Raw genomic sequence first — 20,088 nt, forward strand, 5'->3', positions numbered from 1 at the left:
TTCCAAGGATCTTGATGATTCCAACAGTTGTCGCAATGTGTGATTGATACTAGGAGGTCCTCGTAGTACTATTTATGTTTCAGAAATATTTAACAATTGGTATATGCACCGCAGAGCAATCGTGAGCCACAAAATATCTCGTCGGCAGTGACATTACAATGGAATAGCTCTCTTTAGCCTTCTAAGTATAGAACCTAGGTTAACACATCTCCACTAGTGGGAGAAATGTGGGCCTCCTCCTCCCCTTACAGCCCTCCTTTCCTCACCGAATGAGCCTTCTACGGCAATTGCGACCTTTCCTACCTACCTAAACTTGCTTTTTAAAGACATATGCCACAGCAAATGATACTTCCTAACACATAATTCGCAGTTGTTCCTTGTGGGTTCCAAATTTTGCTGTCATTTCCAAATATCTTGATGATTCCAACAGTTGTCGCAATGTGTGAGTGATACTAGGAGGTCCTCGTAGTACTATTTATGTTTCAGAAATATTTAACAATTGGTATATGCACCGCAGAGCAATCGTGAGCCACAAAATATCTCGTCGGCAGTGACATTACAATGGAATAGCTCTCTTTAGCCTTCTAAGTATACAACCAAGGTTAACATTTCTCCACTAGTTGGAGAAATGTGGGCCTCCTCCTCCCCTTACAGCCCTCCTTTCCTCACCGAATGAGCCTTCTGCGGCAATTGCGACCTTTCCTACCGACCTAAACTCGCTTTTTAAAGACATATGACAACGCAAATGATACTTCCTAACACATAATACGCAGTTGTTCCTTGTGGGTTCCAAATTTTGCTGTCATTTCCAAGGATCTTGATGATTCCAACAGTTGTCGCAATGTGTGAGTGATTCTAGGAGGTCGTCGGAATACTATTTATGTTTCAGAAATATTTAACAAGTGGTATATGCAACGCAGAGCCATCGTGAGACACAAAATTTCTCGTCGGCAGTGACCTTAGAATGGAATAGCTCTCTTTAGCCTTCTAAGTATAGAACCTAGGTTATCATTTCTCCACTAGTTGGAGAAATGTGGGCCTCCTCCTCCCCTTACAGCTCTCCTTCCCTCACCGAATGAGCCTTCTGCGGCAATTGCGACCTTTCCTACCGACCTAAACTCGCTTTTTAAAGACAAATGACAACGCAAATGATACTTCCTAAAACATAATTCGCAGTTGTTCCTTGTGGGTACCAAATTTTGCTGTCACTTCCAAGGATCTTGATGATTCCAACAGTTGTCGCAATGTGTGATTGATACTAGGAGGTCCTCGTAGTACTATTTATGTTTCAGAAATATTTAACAATTGGTATATGCACCGCAGAGCAATCGTGAGCCACAAAATATCTCGTCGGCAGTGACATTACAATGGAATAGCTCTCTTTGGCCTTCTAAGTATACAACCAAGGTTAACATTTCTCCACTAGTTGGAGAAATGTGGGCCTCCTCCTCCCCTTACAGCCCTCCTTTCCTCACCGAATGAGCCTTCTGCGGCAATTGCGACCTTTCCTACCGACCTAAACTCGCTTTTTAAAGACATATGACAACGCAAATGATACTTCCTAACACATAATACGCAGTTGTTCCTTGTGGGTTCCAAATTTTGCTGTCATTTCCAAGGATCTTGATGATTCCAACAGTTGTCGCAATGTGTGAGTGATTCTAGGAGGTCGTCGTAGTACTATTTCTGTTTCAGAAATATTTAACAAGTGGTATATGCAACGCAGAGCCATCGTGAGACACAAAATTTCTCGTCGGCAGTGACCTTAGAATGGAATAGCTCTCTTTAGCCTTCTAAGTATAGAACCCAGGTTAACATTTCTCCACTAGTTGGAGAAATGTGGGCCTCCTCCTCCCCTTACAGCTCTCCTTCCCTCACCGAATGAGCCTTCTGCGGCAATTGCGACCTTTCCTACCGACCTAAACTCGCTTTTTAAAGACATATGCCACAGCAAATGATACTTCCTAACACATAATACGCAGTTGTTCCTTGTGGGTTCCAAATTTTGCTGTCATTTCCAAGGATCTTGATGATTCCAACAGTTGTCGCAATGTGTGAGTGATTCTAGGAGGTCGTCGTAGTACTATTTATGTTTCAGAAATATTTAACAATTGGTATATGCACCGCAGAGCCATCGTGAGACACAAAATATCTCGTCGGCAGTGACATTACAATGGAATAGCTCTCTTTAGCCTTCTAAGTATACAACCAAGGTTAACATTTCTCCACTAGTTGGAGAAATGTGGGCCTCCTCCTCCCCTTACAGCCCTCCTTTCCTCACCGAATGAGCCTTCTGCGGCAATTGCGACCTTTCCTACCGACCTAAACTCGCTTTTTAAAGACATATGACAACGCAAATGATACTTCCTAACACATAATACGCAGTTGTTCCTTGTGGGTTCCAAATTTTGCTGTCATTTCCAAGGATCTTGATGATTCCAATAGTTGTCGCAATGTGTGAGTGATTCTAGGAGGTCGTCGTAGTACTATTTATGTTTCAGAAATATTTAACAAGTGGTATATGCAACGCAGAGCCATCGTGAGACACAAAATTTCTCGTCGGCAGTGACCTTAGAATGGAATAGCTCTCTTTAGCCTTCTAAGTATAGAACCTAGGTTAACATTTCTCCACTAGTTGGAGAAATGTGGGCCTCCTCCTCCCCTTACAGCTCTCCTTCCCTCACCGAATGAGCCTTCTGCGGCAATTGCGACCTTTCCTACCGACCTAAACTCGCTTTTTAAAGACATATGCCACAGCAAATGATACTTCCTAACACATAATACGCAGTTGTTCCTTGTGGGTTCCAAATTTTGCTGTCATTTCCAAGGATCTTGATGATTCCAACAGTTGTCGCAATGTGTGAGTGATTCTAGGAGGTCGTCGTAGTACTATTTATGTTTCAGAAATATTTAACAAGTGGTATATGCAACGCAGAGCCATCGTGAGACACAAAATTTCTCGTCGGCAGTGACCTTAGAATGGAATAGCTCTCTTTAGCCTTCTAAGTATAGAACCTAGGTTAACATTTCTCCACTAGTTGGAGAAATGTGGGCCTCCTCCTCCCCTTACAGCCCTCCTTTCCTCACCGAATGAGCCTTCTGCGGCAATTGCGACCTTTCCTACCGACCTAAACTCGCTTTTTAAAGACATATGACAACGCAAATGATACTTCCTAACACATAATACGCAGTTGTTCCTTGTGGGTTCCAAATTTTGCTGTCATTTCCAAGGATCTTGATGATTCCAACAGTTGTCGCTATGTGTGAGTGATTCTAGGAGGTCGTCGTAGTACTATTTATGTTTCAGAAATATTTAACAAGTGGTATATGCAACGCAGAGCAATCGTGAGCCACAAAATATCTCGTCGGCAGTGACATTACAATGGAATAGCTCTCTTTAGCCTTCTAAGTATAGAACCTAGGTTAACATTTCTCCACTAGTTGGAGAAATGTGGGCCTCCTCCTCCCCTTACAGCCCTCCTTCCCTCACCGAATGAGCCTTCTGCGGCAATTGCGACCTTTCCTACCGACCTAAACTCGCTTTTTAAAGACAAATGACAACGCAAATGATACTTCCTAAAACATAATTCGCAGTTGTTCCTTGTGGGTACCAAATTTTGCTGTCACTTCCAAGGATCTTGATGATTCCAACAGTTGTCGCAATGTGTGATTGATACTAGGACGTCCTCGTAGTACTGTTTATGTTTCAGAAATATATAACAAGTTGTATATGCAACGCAGAGCAATCGTGAGCCACAAAATATCTCGTCGGCAGTGACATTAGAATGGAATAGCTCTCTTTAGCCTTCTAAGTATAGAACCTAGGTTAACATTTCTCCACTAGTTGGAGAAATGTGGGCCTCCTCCTCCCCTTACAGCCCTCCTTCCCTCACCGAATTAGCCTTCTGCGGTAATTGCGATGTTTGCTACCAACCTAATCCCTGACTCGTGGAGGGAGGTGATTTTGGTTCCCCTCCTCAAACCGGGAAAAGACCGAACGCATCCGAGTAGTTTTCGGAGTATGGCTTTGACGAGCTGTGTCGGGAAGACATTGGAACGCATGGTCAACCGTCGCCTGGTTTGTCTGCTCGAGACCAGGCAGCTCCTTAGCCACTCTCAGTGTGGCTTTCGGAGATGTCGTTCAGCTGTAGACAACTTGACCCTGCTTGAGGCGGCCATCCAGCAGGCCTTCCTTACGTAACCAGCATTGTCTAGGTGTATTCTTTGACATTAATATGGCGTATGACACTTCGTCCCCCGCCTTATCCTCAATCAACTCCATCAGTGGGGCTTTCGTGGCCATCTCCCCATTTTCATTCGGTCCTTTCTTTCCCGCCGGCTCATTCGATATCAGGTTGGTAATGTGCTATCTGATGTGTACGTGCAGGAAAATGGTTTTCCTCAGGGAAGCGTTTTAAGTGTCACTCTCTTTGCCGTCGCCATTAACAGTATCACGTCCACTATCCGGAGTCCTGCCCAGTGCTCCTTGTTTGTGGACGATTTTGCTGTTTTCTGTTCTTCCTCCAGTCTTGTCACTGCTAGTCGGCAGTTGCAGCTTACGATAAAGCGATTAGAGGCATGGACTGCGAAGACGGGTTTTACCTTTTCTGCAGGCAAATGTGTGTGTGTCCATTTTAATCGTTCTCGGCGTGCTTTTACCTCCCCTGAATTGCGTCTGAGTGACACCATTCTTCCTTTTGGAGACACTGTGAGGATCCTGGGCCTCACTTTTGATTCCAAGTTGTCGTGGTTGCCGCACCTTAAAGACCTCAAGGTGCGGGCCCTGAAGGCGCTGAATGTTTTGAAGTGTCTGATCCATCAGTCCTGGGGAGCAGATCGGGCGCGTCTGTTGCAGTTTTATACGGCTTTCGTCCGGTCGCGTCTTGACTATGGATCCACCGTGTTTATGTCAGCGAGGCCTTCGTATCTGAAGATTCTTGACGCAGTACACCATGAGGGTATCAGGCTGCCCACTGGTGCATTCCATACCAGTCCCATCCCCAGCATGTGTGCTGAGGCAGGGGGACCGCCGCTCGCCATCCGGCGGAAACTCCTCATGGTGCGACGGGTGTGTCAATTCCTTGCCTGTCCTACCTCCCCTGCGTACCCTACTGTTGCCCGACCGCCTATGGAACGTCTCTTTTCCAGTCGTCCCAGGGCAACGAGACCATTTGGGATTCGTGCCAAGCATTTGCTTGAGTCCCTTAGTGTGGAGCGTGTGGCACCCCAACTCCAGGGTTTTACCCGCCTGCCTCCCTGGTTGCTCCAGAGGCCCAGCGTCCTTTTAGACTTGTCAGAGTACCGGAGGAGCTGCACTCCTGCGTTTGTTTTTACCTCCTTGTTTTACGATATTTTAAACCAGCATCCCGACCATGTACCAGTATTTACGGATGGCTCTAAACATGGGGACTCTGTTGGTTGTGCTGTTGTTTTCCCTGATCAAGTCGTCAAGTTACGGCTTCCTGCGGCGTTTACCATCTTTGATGCTGAATTGATTGCTATCTTGCGGGCACTGGAGCGGATGAGATGTGTTCCCAGTCTTAAGTTTCTCATCTGTTCTGACTGCCTGGGTGCCCTTCAGACCATGCAACGCTTGTACCCAGCGGATACGGTCGTCCAGAACATCCATGATGCCCTACTCCACCTGCAACGGCGTTCATTGTCAATACGTCCCAGAGATGGCAGTACCGTACGGCAGATGGAATTTTACCGCCAGCGGCGAGAATGAGAACTGTTTTAAATACTTAAAATGGCGACGTTTTCCTTACTTGAACAGCGTGCAATCATTCGTTTTCTGAATTTGCGTGGTGTGAAACCAATTGAAATTCATCGACAGTTGAAGGAGACATATGGTGATGGAGTTATGGATGTCTCGAAAGTGCATTCGTGGGTGCGACAGTTTAATGAAGGCAGAACATCATGTGACAACAAACCGAAACAACCTCGGGCTCGCACAAGCCGGTTTGACGGCATGATCGAGAAAGTGGAGAGAATTGTTTTGGGGGATCGCCGAATGACTGTTGAACAGATCGCCTCCAGAGTTGGAATTTCTGTGGGTTCTGTGCACACAATCCTGCATGACGACCTGAAAATGCGAAAAGTGTCATCCAGGTGGGTGCCACGAATGCTGACGGACGACCACATGGCTGCCCGTGTGGCATGTTGCCAAGCAATGTTGACGCACAATGACAGCATGAATGGGACTTTCTTTTCGTCGGTTGTGACAATGGATGAGACGTGGATGCCACTTTTCAATCCAGAAACAAAGCGCCAGTCAGTTCAGTGGAAGCACACAGATTCACTGCCACCAAAAAAATTTCGGGTAACCGCCAGTGCTGAAAAAATGATGGTGTCCATGTTCTGGGACAGCGAGGGCGCAGTCCTTACCCATTGCGTTCCAAAGGGCACTACGGTAACAGGTGCATCCTACGAAAATGTTTTGAATAACAAATTCCTTCCTGCACTGCAACAAAAACGTCCGGGAAGGGCTGCGCGTGTGCTGTTTCACCAAGACAACGCACCCGCACACCGAGCTAACGTTACGCAACAGTTTCTTCGTGATAACAACTTTGAAGTGATTCCTCATGCTCCCTACTCACCTGACCTGGCTCCTAGTGACTTTTGGCTTTTTCTAACAATGAAAGACACTCTCCGTGGCCGCACATTCACCAGCTGTGCTGCTATTGCCTCAGCGATTTTCCAGTGGTCAAAACAGACTCCTAAAGAAGCCTTCGCCGCTGCTATGGAATCATGGCGTCAGCGTTGTGAAAAATGTGTACGTCTGCAGGGCGATTACGTCGAGAAGTAACGCCAGTTTCGTCGATTTCGGGTGAGTAGTTAATTGGAAAAAAAATTGGAGGCCTTAGAACTAGAATGCACCTCGTAATGTACATAGTTCTGCGTAGTCAGCGCGTAGTCACTTTCCCAGTAGAGCACGCCCCGCTAAGCACAACAGTGCAGGCGCAGCGGTCGTCTGTCTCCGCACTATGAGATGGCGCTGTCATAGAGACGGATCAAATTCTGCTTCCGCCGATCCGAGTAAGAATGTGTAACGCACCCAATGAGTTTGCTGCTAACGTAGAACCTTTTCTCCTCGCGGATCACACTCACGCAGTGATACATGAACGCGCGAAGTATTATAACGACTGTACAGACTTCCGATTAGTCAGTCTGCATTTGTCTGCACCACTCTGCATTAGTCTGTACCAGTCTGTACGAGCTCTACCTGTATCTGTACCAGTCTATAGTCAAGTTTCAGTCTGCGCCTAATAAGATTACCATATTCCTGTACATATCCATGAAGAAAAATATTTAGACACTTTCGTCAAGTATCAGAGAGATATGTGAGAGTAAGACTAACGTACCATTACCAAAGGAACTTCAGATTGTCAATCGTAAATAGCATACAGAACCAAGTTAAGTAATTTTTATGCTTGTTATTATTTTAATAAATGTGTTTGAAAATTAATCAAGTTGGTCACCGTCAATCTGCTGCTCTAAGCGTGTAAGTGGCATTTCTATCGTCTGACCTAACGGCAGAAGATAAACACGCCACGATAAGACCACGAGACATATTGCTGACACTCGCCTACTTCGTTGGGGCGACAAGTCAAATAATCTGATGGTGTGTGTACTGAAGGTCTTACAGTACGCGCACCACACTACTACCGAGTCAAGGGGAGGATTCAACGTATCTCTTGTACGAAGAGGGGACTCAACCGCTTTTCTGGTTCGTACACAGTATTCGCAGTCTCATTATTTTTCTGACACACTGCTATGACACTGTTCTACCATTACCTGGTAGAACAGTGTCTTCCTGAACTCACTCGTCGCATATTGTGCTAAATATGCAGGCAGTAATACGGTAGCGTAGCGACCACACACCTGTTGTCTGTCGTCGTCCCTGGACTCACGGTAACCAGCCTTCAGCTGGATGTCGGAGAGGGGGGGGGAGGGGGGGGCGAGCTCTCAGTGCAGTCGGCCGCTGTCGCCACCCACCGCATGGAGGCCAGTGAGCCACTGCAGACGCCGACCCGCCGCACCACCAACACCACCATCGACGGCAGGTTCTCCAGCTGGGCGCCCACTAGCCGACTGGCGTCGCTGTCGGCACACCAGAACGCCTCAGCACTCACTAGAGTGATTCGGTATGGCTTTCATGTCATCACTTCAGAAACCAGATTCCACCACACCACAACATCGCTTCCATCAAGAAAGATTCATTCTACGAAATTCATTTGGAATTTTGGGTGAAAGGGCGGAGATGGGGGCCGGAAGGGATGACACTGGGTGGCTGGAGAGGCACTCAGACTACACTACTGGCCATTAAAATTAAATTTAACCTACAGGAAGAAGATGCTGTGATATGCAAATGATTAGCTTTTCAGAGCATTCACACAAGGTTGGCGCCGGTGGCAACACCTACAACGTGCTGATATGAGGAAGGTTTCCTGCCGATTTCTCATACACAAACAGTAGTTGACCGGCGTTGCCTGGTGAAACGTTGTTGTGACGCCTCGTGTAACGAGGAGAAATGCGTACCATCACGTTTCCGACTTTGATAAAGGTTGGATCGTAGCCTATCGCGATTGCGATTTATCGTATCGCTACATTGCTGCTCGCCTTGGTCGAGATCCAATCACTGTTAGCAGAATATGGAATCCGTGGGTTCAGGAGGGTAATACGGAACGCCGTGCTGGATCCCAACGGCCTCGTATCACTAGCAGCCGAGATGACAGGCATCTTATCCGCACGGCTGTAACGGTCGTGCAGCCACGTCTAGATCCCTGAGTCAACAGATGCGGACGTTTGCAAGACAACAACCATCTGCACGAACAGTTCGACGACGTTTGCAGCAGCATGGACTATCAGCTCGGAGACCCTGGCTACGGTTACCCTTGAAGCTCCATCCACAGACAGAAGCGCTTGACATGGTGTACTCAAAGGCGAACCTGGGTGCACGAATGGCAAAACGTCATTTTTTCGGATGAATCCAGGTTCTGTTTACAGCATCATCTGTTCGCATCCGTGTTTGGCGACATCGCGGTGAACGCACATTGGAAGCGTGTATTCGTCATCGCCATACTGATGTATCATCCGGCGTGATGGTATGGGGTGTCATTGGTTACACGTCTCGGTCACCTCTTGTTCGCATTGATGGCACTTTGAACAGTGGACGTTACATTTCAGATGTGTTACGACGCGTGGCTCTACCCTTCATTCGATCCCTGCGAAACCCTACATTTCAGCAGGATAATGCACGCCCGCATGTTGCAGGTCCTGTCCGGGCCTTTCTGGATACAGAAAATGTTCGACTGCTGCCCTGGCCAGCACATTCTCCAGATTTCGCACCAATTGAAAACGTCTGGCCAATGGTGGCCGAGCAACTGGCTCGTCACAATACGCCAGTCGCTACTCTTGAAGCTGCATGGGCAGCTGTACCTGTACACGCCATCCGAGCTCTTCTTGACAATGCCCAGGCGTATCAAGGCCGTTATTACGGCCAGAGCAGGTTGTTCTGGGTACTGATTTCTCAGGACCTATGCACCCAAATTGCGTGAAAATGTAATCACATGTCATTTCTAGTATAATATACGTGTCCAATGAATACCCGTTTATCATCTGCATTTCTTCTTGATATAGCAATTTTAATGGCCAGTAGTGTATACATCTGCACCTATACTCCACAAGCCAGCTTATGGTGTATCGTGGAGGTAACTTCTGTACCGCAGACACTCACCACCCCCTTTTCCCGTTGTAATTGCGAATGTTACGTGGGACGAGCAACTGTTTGCAAATATCTGTATGACCTCTAACTTAGGATTTTTTACCCTTCTTCATGGTCTTTTCGGAAGACATGAAGGCTTTTCCAAGACAGATGGCACAATTTCAGGTGCTTATTCCCCATATGTAGACAGTAAAACATTCATTACAAAATGTGTTCAGAAATGCTTGGTTTCGCAGTTGTGGTCTGTAGTGAGAAAAAAGTTTCGGTGAATATCACTGTTTTGAGCAGAATAATTTTGAATCAAGCATTTCCGGACTCGTGTCCTAATAATGAGTAACATTAATGACTACGTACGTTTTTTTTTTAGGGCGCTCAACTCCTAAGGTCATTAGCGCCCAGTCACTAACGTTAGTGCACTAATAGCGCAGAAAAACGCAAGGGGGCAACATCAGAAAGTACTTACAAAGACTCAGAGAAACAAAATAAACGAGTTAGATCTTTCTGGACAAGTCCGTCAGTGTATTAAAACGAAGGACACGAGCAGCTGCTCGAGCGTCATCAGCTAAAAGTTCCTGTAAGGTAGACGGCAGACACAGGACAACACGAGAGTGAATAAAACGAGGACAGGACAATAAAACACGGCGCAGCGTCAATGGAAGACGACAGGGGCACTGCGAAGGGGGGTCACCGGACAACAGGTAGCGGTGGCTAAATCGGCAATGCCCAATCCGCAACCTGGCCAAAACGACCTCCTTTCGCCGAGAAGGGCGTGCGGAGGTCGTCCGAGCTGTCGGGATCGGTTTGGTGGCCCTAAGCTTATTCTCACGGAGAGAGGACCAAGCCTCATGGCACAACGATGAAACGCGCCGACAAAGAACCCCACTAACATCAGTTGATGGGACACAAAAGGAAGCTGTCCGAGGCAGGAGGACAGCAGCCATGGCCGCAGCATCAGCAGCTTCGTTCCCAGGCACACCAACGTGGCCAGGAATCCGCAAAACAAGGACACGAGCGCCGGTATCAGCTAGCGACTAAAGGGACCGTTGAATCCGTTGCACGAGAGGGTGGTCCGAATATGGGTCACGGAGATTCTGAATGGCGCTCAAAGAATCAGAGCAGATGGCATAGGGAGAATGACGAAACGCAAGAAACGTGCGGAAGTGAGTTTTCGCATGACAGAAGTCAAACGACGCACAACACATTTCCTGTTAGACGGCAGTGTAAACAAGTAAACAGCCGAAAGGTCTGAAATGACGACGCAGACTGCCATGATAACCCCGCTACTGCTGATTCCCCTCAATTTCAGCACACTTTTAGGATTCTTCTTCGAACAGTATTGCTCTGAAATCCATGGGCCAACGTGATCATGTAGATGATGTATGTCATGTTATGTGAATGCACTCATACAATTGATTACCTTCGATGGGCCACGAATCGACAACCTTCAGTGCGAAGCATAATACCGTCCTAAGTCCAGCGGGAATCTAAAATTAAAGAGCGTGGAGGACATGGATGGATACTGGGGACGGGTGGCACTGGGTGGGAATGTGAGTTGACGAGGGAGTCTGTCGAGATGGTCCGTGCCGTGCATTTGCGAAATCCCGGGTTCGAGTCCCGCCGCAGCACACATTTTCACTCGTTACCGTTGATTCCGCATAAAGCCCCGATGCAGCTGATATCTTCAGTTCCTTCCCATCCCTTTCCTTCTCACTCCTCCACTTTCAGTTTACATAGTATACAGGGTGACTAGTATTTAAACCGACAAACTCTGGGAGGTTGTAGGGGAGGTCAAAACAAAGATTTTTCCCTAATATCATTTTTTCCTATGAGGATTATTTAAACCGGTGGAGGTCGTATTACGCTCTTCAGTTGTAGGCAACTGCTGTCCACCAGTGTAGTAGTGCATTGTCTCTGTTTACTAATGGAGCGATACACCTGGAGTGAGTACACTGATGTGGTTGGTGCGTACTACGTAGCGCACCACAACGGACGAGCTGCACAGCGGGTTTATCAACAACAATATCCTAATCGCCGTCGTACGAGCTTTGCTGCTGTGTACCAACGTCTGCGTGAGACCGGGTCATTTAGCAGATTACCTGGACAGGGACGCCGTCGCACGGTAATAACGCTGCAATTAGAGGAAGCTGTCTTGCAGCATGTGGAGCGCGATCCTTCAATCAGCACTCGTGCAATTGCACGTAACATGGGGACGAATAAGACGAATGTAAGAACAGTCCTTAGAGAGCAATTGTTACGTCCATTTCGCTTACAGCGTGTTCGTAACCTGGAATCAGTTGGTTATCCACCCAGAGCACAATTTTCGCAGTGGTACCTGGAACAGTGTGAAATGCATCCTACATTTCCATCCTCTGTGTTGTTTACCGATGAAGCAACTTTCGGGCGTGATGGACTCTTTATCATGCACAGTTCGCATGTTTGGAGTGAGGGTAACCCAAATGCCACAGTCACTAGCGCTCATCAAGTGCGGTTCTTCGTCAATGTGCGGGTCGATGTTGTTGGGGACTGCTTGATTGGGCCGTATCTGCTACCTAGGCCATTAAATGGCAGGCACTATTACAATTTTCTCTCCAGAGCATTGTCAGAATTGCTGGAAGACGTCTCGCTCCCTACAAGACAACACATGTGGTTCCAACATGACGGGGCGCCGGCACTTTTCAGTCGTCGTGTGCGTCGATTCCTGGACCGACGGTTCCCAGAAACGTGGATTGGCAGAGGTGGTCCTGTACCATGGCCTGCTCGATCCCCAGATATGTCCCCTCTGGACTTTTTTGTGTGTGTAGGGGGGGGGGGGGGGGGAGATGTGCAACCTTGTTTACACAACTCCTGTTGCATCAGAAGGAGATCTGGTTGCCCGGATAGTAGCAGCAGCGGGAACAGGTCACGATGCTCTGGGGTTTTTGCCCGTGTCAGACAGAACATGATCCGACGATGTAACCTTTGTTTACGTCTCGATGGAGACATTTTTGAAAATCTACTTTAATTGAAATTGGGTTGTGTTAGTGTGTTGTCTCTTGGTCATAAAAAAATGGAAAAGTGTTGTTGGTTTAATTAATTTGCCACCAGAGAAATCTTCCTCTACCGGTTTAAATACTCCTCATTGGAAAAAATAACATCAGGGAAAAATATTTGTTTTGATGTCCTCTACAACGTCCCTGAGTTCGTCGGTTTAAATACTTCTCACCCTGTGTATATCTTGACATCCGAAAAGAATTTGACTAAGCATGACATCGACGCTCGTTCACGAGACTGACACCGTACTGGGTATCAAACGAAATTCGAACTGGTCTGAGGACGTAGCGTTTTATCTTGGGCTGAAAGACGTAGACAGATGCAGGAGCAGCGTACCACAGGGAAGTGCACTGGGCCCTTACTTTTTGTATTGTATATCAATAACCTACTGGACAATATTTGTAGAACATCAGTCTTTTTGTAGATGATGCAGTTATCCAAGATCAAACACTGTAACAAAATTGGTAGAAATATCCAGTCGGGTCTTGATAGTAAGTTCTTCCAAAATTTCTTCCAAAAGTTCAGAAATTTAAAACTGTGTCTTGCTCAAAACGTATAAATTAATTTCCTATGACTACAGTATCAATGAGTCACAATTGGAATCAGTCGACTCATACACACACGCCTGGATGTAAAAGTTTGTGAGGGTATTGTATGCAATGATTATACAAGACCCTTCGTTGGTAAAGTTGGTGGCAGAGCACTGGGGAAATTCACTGTCTCGAATGGAGTTGCATAAAAAAGACCCATGCGATCTATCTTGGAAGTGAAGGCCACGACATTCGGATCGCTTAGGAGTATCAAGAGACGGTTTGACTCCCGATGAAACGTAGCAATTTATTTTTCATCACTGGTCGTATTATTTGAATTATATCACATATGAAAGGCAATATAATGAAAAAAAAATACCATGTGTATTTGCATGAAGTTTCAATTTATGTCACCCGTGTCTCTGTGACAAATACCGTCCTGCGACGTTTTATGTCGAGAATACATTCAACGAGTAATTGTACATCACCCTTGTGGTAAGGCACTTTGTGACTTGCTATATTTCTTACTGTGAATAACGTCGTTCGCATTATTATTTATCGAGGTTTGACTTGGGCTTCCCAAGCCTGTCCCTCGTCCTTCAAAATTTAATTACAAATAGTAATGAGTTACATAACACTTCATGGAAATGTTCGCGGTGTTTCTTTTCATTGTATTGCCTCTCAAATATCGTATAAATTAAATAATGTGACCAGGAATGAAAAAAAATATAAAATAAATAATAAGTATTGGCGGGATTCGAACCATCGACTCGTCCACGATCTTCTAGCAAAACGTTAACTGTAGTCGCTTGACCACAAAGACTTCTTACGACAGACGTCTACGCACGGATACATCAGTTTCATAATAGACTCGTATAACTTCTCTTGCGATTTTCTCGGAATTGGCACATAGTGCACCTACTTGCACGTTATTTGGTTTTAACGGCCTACTAAAGGTGTACAAAGTTTGATGCAAATTGAGATCTCAACGTCGTGGCGTCACCTTGTTACAAAATTGCAGAAGTGTGTGTGACCAATATCAGATAGCACTATCAGGAAATACTGAACTTCCACAGCGGCGAGCAGCACGAATGGTTATAGGTTCTATCACTCGATGGAGATCATCTCCGATATGCTCTAAAACCTGAACTGGCAGAACTGCTTGAAGGGATATCCCACGAAACCCTACGTACTAAGTTTCGAGAACCAGTATGAAGTGACAAATCCCCAAATGTACTGCCGTCTCCAAAGTATTGGAACCGTAGGAACCGTGTAGACAAGACTGACTAATTACAAAACCCACAGAAGCATTTAAGTAATCGTTCTTCCCGAGTTCCATAAGTGAATGGAGCTGGATGGAACTCTGTTACACAATTGAATTGGATGTACTCTCTGCCATGCGCTTCACAGTAATTTGCAAAGTACCGGTTTAAATATAGAACACTCTTTTTGAATTACTAGACGCTTCACTTTATAAAATTTTAAATAACGTTAAAAAACGTATACAACCCCATTAAAAATGCTTACTCTCTGTTCATACAACAGGTCACATTATTAATTATATAACAAAATTACATGGCCGTCTGCGTACTATTATTAGCAAGAAACCGCCTTTGCATAGCTTTAAATTGGGGATACGCTTGAATTATTCGCTGCTTTGACGATTAGACACACTATACGTCCATACAGACACGTGCGTTATGTCAGCGCAGTGGAATCAGTAAACAGAGAATCGTCATTTATCTCTGGAGCTGACCAGAGGGAGCACTTACCTTAAAGGATAAGGTGGCTCCACGCCGTACACATTCAGTCCCTCCGCGAAAGTCATCAAGATAAGCACCACACACGACGACGACATCTCTCCTTCGTAGCGGCTGCGAAACGAATTCCGAACAAATAATCAGTATTCTTCCTTTTAAGTGTCACTTTCAGTTTCAGAAGAAGAGATGAACTCACAGTATATAGAACTCAAGCAGACAGATCGGTGAGGCGAGTACATCAGAAAGCTATGGCAGCATTTGTTTCTTACCCCCGGTTACCACGGAAACATCCACGACTTGTATAAACAATATGCTTCTCTCGATCTTCGGTTGTTTCCCAGAGGGCCGTAATTTCTTTCGAGTACACAGCCTTATTTACATTAATTTTTAGTTGGAGTACGGATCATCTTCCAATGTAAAACACTTGAATTTTACTTTTTAAATCGACGTTTACAAATGTATGTATGTGTGTGTGTGTGCTTGTGTGTGTGTGTGTGTGTGTGCTTGTGTGTGTGTGTGTGTGTGTGTGTGTGTGTGTGCGCGCCAGCAAGTGTGCGTGTATAAAAGAAGTGACACAAGTGGGTTGATAGCTACAAATTTAAATCAAAATCTCCACCCATACTCTGAAAACCAACGTGAAGTGCATGACAGAGAATACTTACTAATATTGCCCTGCATATTAGCGTTTCTGCCTTTGATAAATTCTAGTGTCTGATTGCACTTGAAGCTGACGGGTGAATAGGACACCAGCATTCCTGATCATTCCGTTCAAGTAATGCTGCCGGAGAAAAATAACTGCTTAATGAGTTTGTGAGTGTTATGATTAGTCTCTGTGTGGTTACTGTGGGAGTGATGCGTTCGGGGCCGTAGCATATTACTATGCACTGAGGTGACCACGCTCACGGGATAGCGATTTGCGCTTATACACATGGCGGTAGTATCGCTTACAGAGGGTATAAAGAGGCAGTATATTGGCTGAGACGTCATTTGTACTCACAAGGGAACCTCCGCATCGCACCCCCCTCAGATTTTGTTATAAGTTGGCACAGTGGATAGGCCTTGAAAAACTGAACACAAATCAATCGAGAAAACAGGAAGAAGTTGGTGGAACTATGAAAAAAATAAGCCAAATATACAAACTGAGTAGTCCATGCACAAGATGGGCAACATCAATGACATTACGAGCTCAGGAGCGCCGTGGTCCCGCAACTGTGGAAAGAGAGGTTCTTGGTTCAAATCGTCCCTCGAGTACAAAGTGTGATTTTTTATTTTCAGACAATTATTATCTGTCCGTCTGTCCGTCCGATGCGAGGTAACTGCGCCGTAGTATGGGGACGCTACACCTAAACAAACATCGAAACATCCACAAGAAAACCTAAATCGAGCAAGGTAGAAGATTCTTTTTACGCATTCGCCAAGTGTACAAGTTAGGTGGGTCGACAACATATTCCTGTCATGTGACGCACATGCCGTCACCAGTGTCGTATAGAATATATCAGACGTGTTTTCCTGTGGAGGAATCGGTTGACCTACGACCTTGCGATCAAATGTTTTCGGTTCCCATTGGAGAGGCACGTCCTTTCGTCTACTAATCGCACGGTTTTGCGGTGCGGTCGCAAAACACAGACACTAAACTTATTACAGTGAACAGAGACGTCAGTGAACGAACGGACAGATCATAAATTTGCGAAAATAAAATTTTCACTGGAGGGAGGATTTGAACCAAGGACTTCTTTCTTTTTTTTAATCTCATTTTGTTCGTTTTTGTTCGTTGTATCTGCTGTGGGCGGACGTCGGAAGACACTCGTTTCAGTTCGTTGTTGATCCATTATCTCAGTTTTTTTTTTTTTTTTATTACAGAGGGCAGCTAGCCCTCTGACCGAACAGATAGAGGACTTCTCGTACCGGAGCTGCTCACGCTAGCCACGGAACAACGGCGCTCCTGAGTTCACCGTCTCCTTGATGTTAGCTATGTTGCGCATGAACTACTCGCTTTGTATATTTTGCTTTTTTTTCTTAGTTCCGCATAACTTCTTCCTGTTTTCTCGATTGATCTGTGTTCAGTTTTTCAAGGCTTATCCACTGTGCTAACTTATAACTAAATCTGAGGCGGGTGCGATGGGGAAGTGTTATATTGCTAGAGAAGGCCGAAATGCACGCTATAAGCTCACGCCAGGATGGCGTGAGGTATCGTTCTTGATGAGACATGCTTCATACGAAAACTATCAATTGCTACGGCGCCTTGCTAGGTCGTAGCCATTGACTTAGCTGAAGGCTATTCTAACTATCTTCTCTGCAAATAAACGAGGCTTCGTCAGTGTTGCATCGCTAGCCAAGTCGTCCGTACAACTGGGGCGAGTGCTAGTAAGTCTCTCGAGACCTGCTGTGTGGTGGCGCTCGGTCTGCTATCACTGACAGTGGCGACAGTGGCGACACGCGGGTCCGACATGTACTAATGGACCGCGGCCGACTTAAAGCTACCACCTAGCAAGTGTGGTGTCTGGCGGTGACACCACAGGAAGTTCCCTTGTAATCCTACCTACGTGACGTGCGCGCCGCGGCCTGTCTTTCTCGTGGGCCTCGACCCAGCAGACTACCAAGCAACCATGGTATCGATCAACAGATGTACCAGGTCCATATTTGACATGAAGTACCCATGGATTATCGACAGTATGTTTACCGTTAGGCAGCCCTACTAACTTCCGAGTACCATTTTTGTCAAAGGCCTTCGTTTCTTCTTTTATTGGATAAAATCACTTGCCGGAATCATTTTCTACAGCTTCGTCGGAGTTTGTTGCTGCGAGCTCTTCATATATCGCTATTGTAGTTTCTTGAGAGGGACGAGCCTGCTAACTTCATACGTCATCACTAAAGCTCACTGGTCGGTGTACTTTACGAACTAGACGACGAGCTGGCAATTCATCCGAACATTCTTGGTTACTAGTTTCCATTTCATCAATAATAAATTTAACTTTCTGATGTGATCGAGAACTACTCATCAAGTCCCTCTCCTCTTCTATTTCTTCAGGTATGGAATTAAATACCATACCAACAGAATTTCCAGTTGTTGCATGATTTCTTACACGACATTTTGATACACCCCACACTTTTTTACCATCTTTGGCATTCACATGACCATTAAAATGGACTTTCATCGAACTTGGAACGAAATTTTTTGGGAAATAAACATATTACTTTGACCCAAAAATGCGTAAATATCTAAAACTGTCGAACACTTTGTCAGTCCACAACTCGGGAGATGTTTCACCTTGAGCACTGATCTCCGAGTACGACTGAGTAGTAAAACATATGTGTCGCATCTGTGAACCCAAAAACATTAATGTAACTTGCAATGTGATAACATGGAGCGAGCTAATTTCACAGTGTGTCAATCTGCTTTTTCAGCAACACCATTTTGTTTGGGAGGTATCGGGAGACGTGAGACGAAACTCAATACCACGATCACGTAGCACTGCAGTTACCGTGCTACGGTTGACGCACTGAGAACCGTAAGGGCCCAAAGCCCAGAAACAAAGTTCTGAGAAAAACAGATGTTTGTGGAAATCAAATTTATAGACAAACCAACAGTCTCAGAGGTGTGGATTGTTTCTTAAGCAAGTCTCAGCGTCCTATAATGCCTATAAAAAATAATTTACCCACTTCATGTTGTGAAATATTAATTAATATTTAAGATTATATTTATTATTAAAGTTAATTCATAATAATTCCATATATAGGTAGGTAACAATAGTTCCGGGAGTGCTAGTTCTGCAGGAGAGCTTCTGTGAAGTTTTGAAGGTAGGAGACGAGGTTCTGGGGAAACTACAGCTGTGACGACGGGGCGTGAGTCGTGCTTGGGTATCTCAGTCGCTAGAAAAGTCGAACTCGGGACCTTTGAATTTCACGGGCGAGTCTCGGTCCCGCACACAGTTTTAATCTGCCAGGAAGTTTCATACAGCGCACACTCCGATGCAGAGTGAAAATTTCACTCTGGAAAGAATAGTGTTTTCTGACAGTTGTAATGCTTCTAAATAATACGAAATTAAAATCAGAGCGTAAAAAAAAGATGCTTAATTCACCATACACACAGTTATGATGTTTTCCAAAAGTTTATTGTCCTCTTATAATCATTATCATTAAGCACATCCTAATGCTTGAGGTTAAGAAAAAAACTGTCGATACAACTCTGACAGTGAAGTAGTACTACTACATACACACATCAAAAAGTTTTGTATCACTCCAGTTTCCAGAACTCCTGAAGATAGACGTTGACTGTAGATACTGTAACACAAACACAGTCCCTTTCACTGTTCAGAGATGTCACTAAAGCCGCCCGAAGACGTAAACAACCATGCATGAGCAGCGTCTATTAGACGGAGGAGGTTGGTTGGTTGTTGTGGGGAAGGAGACCAGACAGCGAGGTCATTGGTCTCATCGGATTAGGGAACGATGGGGAAGGAAGTCGACCGTGCCCTTTGAAAGGAACCATCCCGGCATTTACCTGGAGCGATTTAGGGAAATCACGGAAAACCTAAATCAGGATGGCCGGACGCGGGATTGAACCGTCGTCCTCCCGAATGCGAGTCCAGTGTCTAACCACTGCGCCACCTCGCTCGGTACGGAGGAGGTCATTCCTTCAGAAAGGAGGTACACGGCTTGTGATGTCTGTAGTTCAACCATGCCTAGACGGTCAATACCGCGGTTAGATCGCGTCCACATTGTGCCGGGAAGGGCTTTCAACAAGGGAAGTGTCCAGGCGTCTCGGAGTGAACCAAAGCGACGTTGTTCCGACATGGAGGAGATATAGAGAGACAGGAACTGTCGATGACATGCCTTGTTCAGGCTGCCCAAAGGCTGCTATTGCAGTGGAAGACCGCTACCTACGGATTCTGGCTCATAGGAAACCTGACAGCAACGCCACCATGTTGAATAATGCTTTTCGTGCAGCCAGAGGACGTCGTGTGACAACCCAAACTGTGCGCAATAGACTGCATGATGCTCCACTTCACTCCCGACTTCCATGGCGACCACGATTCCATGC

The 20,088-nt window shown here is 45.7% G+C and overlaps 1 protein-coding gene across 1 annotated transcript in view; it reads left to right on the forward strand.

The window, feature by feature from the left end:
• Positions 1–8,001: 8,001 nt before the first annotated feature.
• The window catches only part of LOC126424584 (speckle-type POZ protein-like), a 56,725-nt gene continuing 44,638 nt past the window's right edge, over positions 8,002–20,088 (forward strand). The window contains exon 1 of the mRNA XM_050087326.1: positions 8,002–8,147. Coding sequence (XP_049943283.1) covers positions 8,002–8,147 — 146 coding nt within the window. The remainder of the gene's footprint in view (positions 8,148–20,088) is intronic.

This window comes from Schistocerca serialis, chromosome 10 (genome assembly GCF_023864345.2).
Source record: "Schistocerca serialis cubense isolate TAMUIC-IGC-003099 chromosome 10, iqSchSeri2.2, whole genome shotgun sequence".
NCBI lineage: Eukaryota > Metazoa > Arthropoda > Insecta > Orthoptera > Acrididae > Schistocerca > Schistocerca serialis.